The 12,521-nt window shown below is 36.4% G+C and overlaps 1 protein-coding gene across 1 annotated transcript in view; it reads right to left on the bottom strand.

Moving 5' to 3' along the window:
• The window catches only part of ASCC3 (activating signal cointegrator 1 complex subunit 3), a 338,210-nt gene that overhangs the window by 310,678 nt on the left and 15,011 nt on the right, over positions 1-12,521 (bottom strand). Inside the window, exons 2-3 of the mRNA XM_005902613.2 lie at positions 6,726-6,856; positions 5,040-5,190 (exon numbers count right to left, since the gene is read on the bottom strand). Coding sequence (XP_005902675.2) covers positions 5,040-5,190; positions 6,726-6,815 — 241 coding nt within the window. The 5' untranslated portion in view covers positions 6,816-6,856. The remainder of the gene's footprint in view (positions 1-5,039; positions 5,191-6,725; positions 6,857-12,521) is intronic.

The raw sequence follows: 12,521 nt of genomic DNA, 5'->3' as shown, positions 1-12,521 counted from the left end.
TCTAATAGAGGTGGATGAAAATTCTAGTTTCATATTCTTGAGCCTCACCAACAATCGGTATGTCAGTCTTTTTCATTTTAACCATTCTGATGGGTATGTAATGGCATCTCCCTGATTACTATCAAGGTTGGGAATCTTTTCATATTTATTAACTATTCCATTATCTTCTGCAAAATGTTCAAGACTCTTGCTCATTTTTATTTACACACTATTATCTGTCCTTTTCTTATTGATTTATAGGGCTTATTGTAGACACAAGATATCTTTTTGGTCATATGTTGAAGATATATTCTCCCACTCTATAACCTGCCTTTTTACACGGAAAGAATAAAATGCATTAATTTTAATGTAGTCCAATTTACCAATCATTCCCTTTATGAAAGCTGTTTTTTGTTTAAAAAATTATTCTATATCCAAAGATCATGATATTCTTCTATATTATCTTTTAGATTTATTGTGCTGAGCTTCAGTTTCATTTTATAAGTTGCTTTCAATTATTTGTATTGGTACATTTTTTTGTCATATGTACATCTAGTTGACCCAACACCACATACTGAACAATCACTCATGGCTCACACTTGAAGTCCTTCATGATAAATCAAGTATTCTAATATCCACGGGCTAGTTTCTGGACCCTCTTCCATCTGGTCTGTTTGTCTATCCTTGGATCAATACCTCACTGTCTAAATTACTGATCTTTATAATAAATCAATATTATTATATCCAAAAAGTAAGCTCTCCCTCTTTGTTTTTCAAGGTTGACTTGGCTGCTCTTCACCATTAATTTTCCATATAACTTTCAGATTACCTTGACAATTTCCATGTACACACAACTCACAAACACAAACCTGCTTAGACCTTGATTAGGTCACACTGAATCTGCAGATCAATTTGGATAAAAATGATAGCTTTATTGTCATGTTTCCATCTTTTGTATATCCCCCTATTGATTTAGGCTATCTTTAATTTCTCTCAATAATACTTTAGCTTTTCGTGAAGAAGTCCTGTTCATCGTTTGTTAAATTTACTTCCAGGTATCTGATAATTTTCAGTACTTTTGTAAATGGTGTTTTTACAAATTTGCTTCTTGTAAAGAGAAATAAAACTGATTTTTATACTGACCCTGATAAATTAATTTTCTAATGACACATCTATGTCTACAATGAGTAATTAAATAAATTAATATTAAGGGCCAAAAACACTATTTTAAAATAATTTATAGTATTTTCTTCCTCAAGCTAAGTTTTGTTATTAAAACATTCTTGAAGGGAGAATAAAGTTGTAAAAAAGACACGGGAATATATCAAATGTAAATCTGAGAGGTAAGAAAGTACTTTAAAATTACAAAACTTCTTTAAAAGCTGTTACTTGAAAGACACTATCAGTATCACAGGTAGTAAAGACCACAGTCAACTTTTAGTTGGATTCTCAATACTTCATTTCCTTATTGAGCATCTACTATATGCCTCATACCACATTAGGCACTGGAGTACAAAGACACTGTGATTCCTGGAATTCCTGTATCGTTAAGGCATTCACAGTCCACCAGTGAAGGGACTGAGGTAAATACCAAACAATGAGAAAGTACTCTTAAAAAGGTATGGAAGAGATGCCATTCGAATGGAACACCGTCTGCTAACATTAATAAGGAATAACAACATTAGAAGAAGACATGGATGAAGCCTAAGCCATTTCTTCAGAGATGAGAAGCATTTTACCAGATGAACACAACGGGGGAAGTTATTCTAACACATAATTACAAAGAGAAAAAACAGTGAGTACTTCCCAGTAAAGTATTATAGTAAATATTACATATGTTAGGAATAAAGGTTACATGTGACAGAATGGGAAGAAGATAAATTATTCCAATTCATAAAGGAGCTTTTCTTTTCCCATTCTAAGGAATCTAGTTTAAAAAATTAATAAAGAAAGAAAGTGAAGTCGCTCAGTCATGTCCAATTCTTTGTGACCCCAATGGACTGTAGCCTACTAGGCTCCTCTGTCCATGGAATTTTCCAGGCAAGAGTATTGGAGTGGGTTGCCATTTTCTTCTCCAGGGGATCTTCCTGACCTGGGTCTCCCACATTGCAGGCAGATACCAGCTGAGCCACTAAACTGGGGCTAAAATGAGCTTTACTTTTTATAAAGATCAGTCTAGTGACAGTGAAGAAGTTGAATAAGAAAGGAAGTTTGAGACAACAGGCTACTGCAGTGGTTCAGACACGACATGGTAAAAGCCTGAACTAGGGCAATAGCGAATATGTAGAGGGAGTCAATTTGAGAACAGCTGTAGACTTAACAGAACCTGACCTCTGACCACAAGGAAAGAATCTAGAATTCCATCATGTTTCCATTTCAAACTTTGGGGTCCAAGCCTAGAAGTACCACAACTCAACTACAGGATTCACTGAACTTTGGACCCTGGTTCTTCACACACAAAATGATGGCACTGGACAAGATGTTCCCTGATGTCTCCTCGAGCTGAAATACCCAGAACTCTGACTCATCAATATACATGGTCTTAAGTACCTCATACCAATATGCTCAACTGAAATACAAGTAATTTTCTTTTTCTTTATTCTCTTGTTCCACCTTTTTAACACAATTACACAAAAATTACCTGTGTTAAAAGAATGATATAAGAGAAAACACACAGATGTTTTTTTCCATAAGACTAATCCTCTTAATGCTGCTAGCTTTAATAAAATTTCCAGTATCACCAGTATTTTTCATTCAGACTAGATGACTACCAGTCAACTACTAATTTCACTAAAAAGCTAATAGTTATTTAACTTAAACATACCATTAAAAAGAGCACCTGCCTAAATCCGACCCCAAGATTTCATCTGTCACAGAAGTATTAAACTTTTGAGATATTACATCTCAAAATATTCAATTATTTAAATACATCAGTCAATAGATTAGTCCCTGAGTTTGAATCAGATGTTTTGCTAACAGGCAAAACTCCTAGGATTATATTTAATAGATAATATTAAATACATTTAAAGTTATATTTTAAATGGCTTTTAAAACAATAATTTTTGACTTGTCAGGGATATTTGCAGAAAGTAGTGAAGGAAAACTTACTTTTTTAAAATCTTAACTTCCACATCATTTAATAAAGAATTAATTCAGTCATGGTGCTGAATAAGCTTACTATTTTATACTGCCTTTGCTAGGTATTCTGAGGTATTTTTATAAATTAAAGAAGAGGAATGACATTATAGTTTTTGAAAACTATCTGAGTCAGACACCCCAACCCAAAATCATTCTAACACCTTACACATGAAGACAGTGAAGCCCAGAAGGGTTAAGATCCTATTCAAGGTAATTTAGTTAGATTGGAGACTTTGCATTTTCACCATTATTTTCCAATGAACCCAACTGCCACAATATTCTTAAAATATAAAGTATGACTGTATGTCAAATGCTATCACAAATCACATCAGTGTGCTCTATTTTTCCCAGGCTTAATAAGCAAACTCAAGTCTTACCAAAATCCTTGAATTTCAAAACATTATCTCACTGCAAAAACATATATGACATTCATTTTATATTTTCACAACATAAAACTATGAGGTCATTAAATTTAACATCATACTATATTGCAAATCAATGATAATTGAATGATACAGCAAAGTCAAAATATCAGAATAATAAATTCAAAGATTTGATGATCATAAATGAAAATTATTCTTGTATATGAGATAAAATAGAAACACCTTCCAAAATTGCTGAAAGGAAGAAAACTGTCAACCAGCATATGGTGAAGTAAGACTCTAAATTTTCCTTCTACCGAGAAATCACCTGAAAAAAATTTTCATTTATTTGTCAAGTGAACTGTCATTAAGACTCTAAAATATACCAAGCACTATTTTGAGCACCAGGGATGGTGTGTGTTGAACAAGAGGAATAAGATCCTGTTCTGAGAAAAACAAAGGCAATAAATAAGCAAAATATCAGATAATAATAAATGTTGTGGAGAAAATGTTACCAAGGGTTACAAGATAAAGAATGGGTAATCATTTGAGATTAGATGACCAATGAGAGTCTCATTAAGGCAATAACTTCAAAAGAAACAAGAAAGGATCTACCCACTCTAAGACTAGGACAGAAGAACATTCTCAGCACAGGGAAGAGCATGTAGAAAGAACCCCAAACAGGCACCAAACTGGTGGGTTTGAGGAAGTGAGAAAGGCTGCATGTCTGCGAAGCACAGTTAGGAAAAGCAAGGATGACTTCTGATCAGATAGAAAGATGAAGGCCAGATCACACAGAGCCACAGTTATCAGTCTCAAGCTTTTGTACGTAAAAACCTGAATTTGAAGTTAGAAGTATACTAGAAGGCAATGGCATCCCACTCCAGTACTTCTGCCTGGAAAATCCCATGGATGGAGGAGCCTGGAAGGCTGCAGTCCATGCGGTCAATGAGGGTCGGACACGACTGAGCGACTTCACTTTCACTTTTCACTTTCATGCATTGGAGAAGGAAATGTCAACCCACTCCAGTGTTCTTGCCTGGAGAATCCCAGGGACGGGGGAACCTGGTGGGCTGCCGTCTGTGGGGTCACACAGAGTCGGACATGACTGAAGTGACTTAGCAGCAGCAGCAGCAGTGTTAAAGTATGCTTTTTAGTTATCAGAGTCTGGAATGAAGCAACGAATTCCAATGAATAAATTCAGATGCTTTACCAAAGAGTCATTTGTTTTGTTTTGCTCTCTTCAATCTTGGGAAAGTAGCTTGAGTAAAAACTACATGGCTTTTAAGTTTCCTTCCAGCTGTATGACAATTTTAATTTACCCTATCCTTATTTCAGTAAAGACAGTGGTTTAAAACTCTAAATAGATTCCTAAAGATCGTTCAAATTTAATTTTACTATACTAATTAGCTTACTTCTGCATCCCTGAATCCTAAGCTCTTTGATAGATAAGACTATCTTATAATTATAAATACTTTCCTGGGAATTTTAGTATACAGTTTAAAAAGAATCTATTTTTTGAACTTTAGTGGTTTAAAAAAAACAAAAACAAGACTATACCTATTTGTTTTGCAGCCTGTAATATAGCTTTTAAGTCTTCATTTACTCTTTGCATTTCACTCTTCTCCAGTTTTTCATTCAAAAATTTTACAATCTTCATCCATGTCAGGTCCAAGCCTACAATTTGTTCATGAAGTTTAGACCGCTTCATCTGAAACAGACAGCATAATACAGAAACATACTGGTTAAAAGTTTTCTCGAATCTATCATTTATCACATATATTTTTCATTAATCATACAACTTGGCACCTTCTACAAGAATGCAAAATTGTATCTACTCACATCCAAATTTATAGCTCCCAGAAGGAGCTTTATTTAAATGTGATTTAAAAGGACCTCATTTATTCAAAGATATGTTTTTAAAAGCTTCTTTTTCTATAGTTTAATCACAATGAATACTCATTATGAAATAATTTTCATATGGCAAAGTAAACTGCAAAAAGTCCAACACCCAGATAACAATTGGTAACATACCACAAACCTCTTTTCATTTTCCTGCTTGTTTTTTACATAGCTTAGACCATACCGTATACAAGAGCTTTATGTCATGCTTTTTGATGAAAGGCATTTAAAGAAAATAAGACTCCTATGATGAGAAGGCAAAAGGAGAAGGAGGTGGCAAAGGATAAGACAGTTAGAAAGCATCACTGCCCCAACTGACATGAATATGAGCAAACTCCGGGAGATGGTGAAGGATAGGGGGAGCCTGTGTGCTGCAGTCCACGGGGATCACAGTCAGACATGACTTAGGGACCGAACGACAGCAACAAATGATGGGTTCAATATATTCAAATCAGTATTGCTTTCCTAAGGTTGATCCTACAACAGGTTAGGAATCCAGGAGATTCTTATCTGTACATAGTCTTTCCATGAGACTATAAATCTTTCCAGTCTCAAGAACTGACACAGAAAGCTGTAAATATTTTATTTCATATCACTGAACTTGATCCCTGGATTAAACTTTGTGACATCCTCTAACCAAATGAAAAGCAGTGAATCAGATGTTATTCCTGTCATTTAGCTGCTAAGTCATGTCCAACTCTAATTTTCCCCTTGGTTGTACTGATGATTTTGGACCCAAGAAAAAAATCATGCTTTTACCAACTGGATGTTACCAATTGTTTTCTTGGGCTCCAAAATCACTGCAAATGGTGACTGCAGCCATGAAATTAAAAGACATTTGCTCCTTGGAAGAAAAGCTATGACAAACCTAGACAGCATATTAAAAAGCAAAGATATTACTTTACCAACAAAGGTGCATATAGTCAAAGCTATGGTTTTCCCGACAGTCATGTATGGATGTGAGAGTTGGACAATAAAGAAAGCTGAGTGCCAAAGAATTGATGCTTTTGAACTGTGGTGTTGGAGAAGACTCTTGAGAGTCCCTTGGACTGCAAGGAGATCCAACCAGTCCATCCTAAAGGAAATCAGTCCTGAATATTCATTGGAAGGACGGATGCTAAAGCTGAAACTCTAATACTTTGGCTACCTGATGCGAAGAACTGACTTATTTGAAAAGACCCTGATGCTGGGAAAGACTGAAGGCGGGAGGAGAAGGACTGAGTGACTGAACGGAACTGAAGGTAAAATTTACCATTTTTTAAAATGCACACAGAATTGAGAAAAGGACTGTCAAATATCTGCCCATATTTTATATTTATAATCATTTTATCTAAAACAATGTACCTGTAAGTCAGCCACTTCTTCATTATAATTATCTTGCTTGGTGACATTTGAAAAGGAGCGCAAGGCTCCTGTGAGTCGAGGTAAAGCCATCTATTATTCAATCAGTGATCCATACAATGAGAAACTTGAAACTGAAACAAAACAAGATGATATTTAACTGTAGAGAGGAGGTGGGAGAGATAATCACATTCAACAAATTAGCCTGTATTTAAAATAAAGAAAACACTTAAAAAGCAATTGCTACCAATGCTGAAAAGTTCTCTTGACACATTTTCTACCCATGTAGTTCTTTTATAACACATTGTCTTATAGGTGGGAAAAAAAAAAAGACAAAAAAAACACCAACAACACTTGCTTGTGGGTACTACTATAACATTCCTTCAAATGAATTGTATAGATTTCCAAGTACGACAACCAGGAACAATGACAGAGAGAAAAGCATTTGCCCATCTTTTCTCCAATTTCATTTTATGCTCATTGATTTCATCTCACATAATCTCTTATTTTTTGTCTCACTGGCTTTTTCCAGTTACATGCATTTGTATTACCTGGAGTGCTCTTCTGACGTTCATACAATTGCCTCGTTAAACAAAGTTCTTGGCTTAAAAGACCACTCAATCACAGACAGGGCAGCTACCCACCTACTGTCTATCATAATACAAAACTCCTCTTTACAGGCACTAATTAATATTTGATAGTCTCTTATTTACTTATTTTATATTGTCTCACCCAACAAAGAGTAAGCTTCATGACAAAAAAAGAAAAAAAAAGACCTTCATTTCACTCATCTCTGCTAGCAAACACAACAGAAAAGCAATATGTTTGGCAGTCAATAATGTCTTGGTTGGGCCTCCCTGGTGGCTCAGTTGTAAAGAATCTGCCAATGCAGATGTGGGTTCAATCCCTGGGTTGGGAAGGTCCCCTGGAGAAGGAAATGGCAACTCACTCCAATATTCTTGCCTGGGAAACCCCATGGACAGAGGGGCCTGGTGGGCTACAGTCCATGGGGTTGCAAAGAGTTGGACACAACTTAGCAACTAAACAATAATAATTGTGTGGTTAATAATAGAAGTATGAAAAACTGAGAAAAAGAAATCATGGTAATGGGAAGACTAAAGAACCAGAAAACAATCAGAGCAGCTGAGGAAGGGGAGAACTCCCAGGCAAAGAAAAGTCAGATGATTTGATCTAATCTCCTTGTTTATATGCTAACAACTGAACAACTCGTCTTCTGGCAGATAGACTATTTATTATGAAGAGGGTCCTCAACCTTGGAATACTCTTAGAGGGCTATCTTGGTTTAAGCTTGTTTATTGTAATACAACTACAATATATATATTTATAAGGCATGGCTCCCTGGAGAATGTCACATAAGCTATGTGCGTGTGTGCTCAGTTGTGTCCGACTCTTTGCAACCCCATGGCCCCTCTGTCCATGGGATCTGTTCAGGTTCCCCGGAACCTGCATCTTGTGTTTCCTGCATTGGCAGGTGGGTTCTTTACCACTAGTGCTACCAGGGAAGCCCAAGCTATGAAAGTTGTCAAACAGAAATAATTTTGCCCCACTTGGGACATTTGGCAATATCTGGTGACACTTTGGGTCACTGGGGAGTTGGGTGGGTGCAACTGTCTTCTGGTGGGTAGGGCCTATTGATGCTGCTAAACACACTATAAGGCACAGGACAGCCTCTTCACAATAAAGAATTATCTAGCCCCAAATGTCAATAGGGCAGAGTTTATTAGGATTCCCACTCCAGAGTCTAAAAATAGAGATGTTTTGTAACCCAAGCACTTCTCAACGTGTGAAAAGACCTACACACCTCAATTAAGAGACCTCACTAATTATTCTGAGTCAAAGAGTATCTGTCCATTAATGGGACTGGAATAGCAACTAGGAGACCATATAGGATGCCTCAGACCACTCCCTGTTTCTGCTCTTCTTGATTGCATACACCTTTGAAGTTATTATAAAATTTGATTCTCAGTAAAATCTCCAGTTCCTATATTAACTACATATAAAAAAATTGTATAAAATGTTTAACAAAATAAGAGAATTTTTAAAAAATGAAGAACAGTAAAATGACTAGGAAAATTGGAAAATATAACTTTTAGAAATAAAACTACATACTTAAATAAAAAAACAATCAATAATGAGTTAAATAATAGATTAGATACAGTGAAAACAAAAGTGGTGCTCTGCAAGAGAGAGATATCTGAATAACGCAGTATGCTGTTACAACTAGATCAAGTATAAATTAAGTAGATCAAAGAGAAAGAAGCCCAAATATATCAATACTCACAATAAATGTAAACAAATTCATCTTAACACCAAAAGATTGACAGCCTGAATTACTAAACAGCAATCAAGTAAACACTAGAGCTATACCTAAAATAGGACAGAGAAAGGTTGAAAGTTAAAAGATGGAATAAGATCCTCCTGTAAATGATAACCAAAAGTAGCTAGTGGCTGTATCAACAGCATCAGATCAGATAAAAGAGACTTTAAAACAAAAGGTATTATTAAGGATAGGAGGAAAAAAAAAACCTCTCTACATAATATTAGAAGTTATAGCTCACTAAGGTATAAAAATTTTGAATTTGCATGCCCCAATAAAAATTAATTAAACCTCAACACGCCTCAAAATAAATTAAAACAGATTTCCAGAAAAAAGTAACAAGTCCAACATCAAAGTGAAAGTTCAATAATCGATCAATTATTGATAGGTCAAATCAACATCAACCAAAAAAAAATGGAAGTTGAGCACTGAAATTAGTGAATTCAACCTAAAATAAATGAAAATATATATTCTTTTCAAGTACATTTGTAACAATTTTAAATGGCCTATGTATCAGTTCAGTTCAGTCGCTCAGCTGTGTCCGACTCTTTGCAACCCCATGAATCGCAGCATGCAGGCCTCCCTGTCCATCACCACCTCCCGGAGTTCACCCAAACTCATGTCCATGGAGTTGGTGATGCCATCCAGCCATCTCATCCTCTGGCGTCCCCTTCTCCTCCTGCCCTCAGTCCCTCCCAGCATCAGAGTCTTTTCCAATGAGTCAACTCTTCGCATGAGGTGGCCAAAGTACTGGTGTTTCAGCTTTAGCATCTGTCCTTCCAGTGAACACCCAGGGCTGATCTCCTTTAGAATGGACTGGTTGGATCTCCTTGCAGTCCAGGGGACTCTCAAGAGTCTTCTCCAACACCACACTTCAAAAGCATCAATTCTTCGGTGCTCAGCTTTCTTCACAGTCCAACTCTCACATCCATACATGACCACTGGAAAAACCACAGCCTTGACTAGACGGACCTTTGTTGGCAAATAAATATCTCTGCTTTTCAATATGCTATCTAGGTTGGTCATAACTTTCCTTCTAAGGAGTAAGCGTCTTTTAATTTCATGGCTGGAGTCACCATCTGTAGTGATTTGGGAGCCCAAAAAAATAAAGTCTGACACTGTTTCCACTGTTTCCCCATCTATTTCCCATGAAATGATGGGACCAGATGCCATGATCTTCGTTTTCTGAATGTTGAGCTTTAAGCCAACTTTTTCACTCTTCTCTTTCACTTTCATCAAGGGGCTTTTTAGTTCCTCTTCACTTTCTGCCATAAGGGTGGTGTCATCTGCATATCTGAGGTTATTGATACTTCTGGCAATCTTGATTCCAGCTTGTGCTTCTTCCAGCCCAGCTTTTCTCATGATGTACTCTGCATATAAGTTAAATAAGCAGGGTGACAATATACAGCCTTGACGTACTCCTTTTCCTATTTGGAACCAGTCTGTTGTTCCATGTCCAGTTCTAACTCTTGCTTCCTGACCTGCATATAGGTTTCTCAAGAGGCAGGTCAGGTGGTCTGGTATTCCCATCTCTAGTAAATCTCAACAAATGTCAAAAAGTTAAGTATAGTATAGACTGGCAGACAACAAAATTTGCAGAAAAAGAGCAAATATTTTAGGTGTGGCAGGGAGCCTCTGCTGTATATTCTTTTTTTTTTCTTTAAATCATTCTTGGGCTCAGGGTAACCAAATTAATCTGCTGACTCAGATATAGTTCACATTTTCTGAATAAAATACAATTAGATTAGAAATCAGAAACACAAAAGATTAAAAAACATAGTTGTTTGCATTGCCAATCTGTAAGTAAAGGGTATGATTCGGGTGAGGAAAAACCAGCTGGATTCTCCACATCACAATAAAGAATTTCAGTCAGAAAAGTAAAATGATCCAATTTGCAAATAAACTCCCTCACTGGCTGACTTTAAATTTCAGCTACCCACTGGGAATGAGTTTAGGAGAACATTTCTGGAAATGAGATGATTCAAAGTATCACACTGGGATTTTTCTAATACAACATAACATACTTCCTAGAGCATTTGGAAGAATAAATGAAAGCAAGAGTCAGTGGACATTGACGTTGTAAGACTTCAGCGTGCACCACAATCACCCAGAGGGCTTCTCAAACTGCTGAGCTTCACTTCCCTACTTTTCACCCCCAATCTTCTATTCAGCAGACCAGATGGCATTGAGATGGGACACAGGATCTTATCTTCCCAGCAAGTTCTCCAGTGATGCAGCAAGTCTAGTACCACACTTGGAGAACTGCTGTTTCAGAGGTGTTATCTTTTATTCTGAAGTCACCATCTCAGTCCTGTCTCAAACCAACAGTAACCACGAAGTTTCCACCTGTATTAAGAACTCAGCGGCTTAAGTTCGGTGCACAATCTGTTTCCCAGCAGTCTTTCTCAACAAGGATCTGTGAGAGAAGTCTTCCTGAAAGTGAACTGAGTGACTTTTTCTCAATTCTCCTACAGATGGAACATAGTTAATATCATCCATTGAGTAGTAAAGCATAAAATGTATGCCTCAGGGCACTGGAGTTTAAATTCTCTACCTAGACTGAGAGAATTCTATTCAAAGATAAGAATTCTATTCATGACTGACAAGTCAGAAGTCTTTAAAGAAAGATCTTGACACTAAACTGAACAGTATTCTGCCTCAGAACCTACTTTTTAACCATACATGTTAGTGCTTTCAAAATATAATATCAGAACAAGAAACATGTGATACATGGGATATTCTACCTCAGGCAAGGTCTTAAGAATTAACAGAGTTTGGCATCTCTCATTATTATTTTGACATATCTCACAGTAATCTGAATGTCCTGTGCCTCTCTTTAAAAAGCAAGGAGTATGGTGCACTGGGACGACCCAGAGGGATGGTATGGGGAGGGAGGAGGGAGGAGGGTTCAGGATGGGGAACACGTGTATGCCTGTGGCGGATTCATTTCGATATATGGCAGAACCAATACAATATTGTAAAGTTTAAAAATAAAATAAAATTTAAAAAATTAAAAATAAAAATAAAAAGCAAGGAGTAAGACTTCATTGATTTTTATTCAAATTCACCAATCCAACAAATCCTAACAAAACAACAAACTGCTCACACCCAAACTCTAAGAAGAGATCTAATAATAGTAGGGCCCGGTACTGAGGTCACACTGTTAGACTCTACACTAACAGGAAACTTTAAAGCTCCCCGAGGGATCATCAACATAATCAGTATGAATTATATGTCTCAAAAAATGAAGTAAAGCACATTCCTTGATTTTTTTTTATTTGGTTTTATCTACTTTATTCCTCAAGTTAAATGACCACCACTGTAAAATATAATAGTTCACTTCTTCATAGTTACCTGTAAATCATTTATTCACAAATATTTTAGGATCTCCTATCCAGCAGGAACTGTGTTAAGCACTGGGTATAAATAAGCCTTACAGAACTCTATTCTTCAAAACCCAC

This window comes from Bos mutus, chromosome 9 (assembly GCF_027580195.1).
Source record: "Bos mutus isolate GX-2022 chromosome 9, NWIPB_WYAK_1.1, whole genome shotgun sequence".
NCBI classification, from domain to species: domain Eukaryota; kingdom Metazoa; phylum Chordata; class Mammalia; order Artiodactyla; family Bovidae; genus Bos; species Bos mutus.
This window is presented reverse-complemented; position numbering and strand designations above follow the sequence as displayed.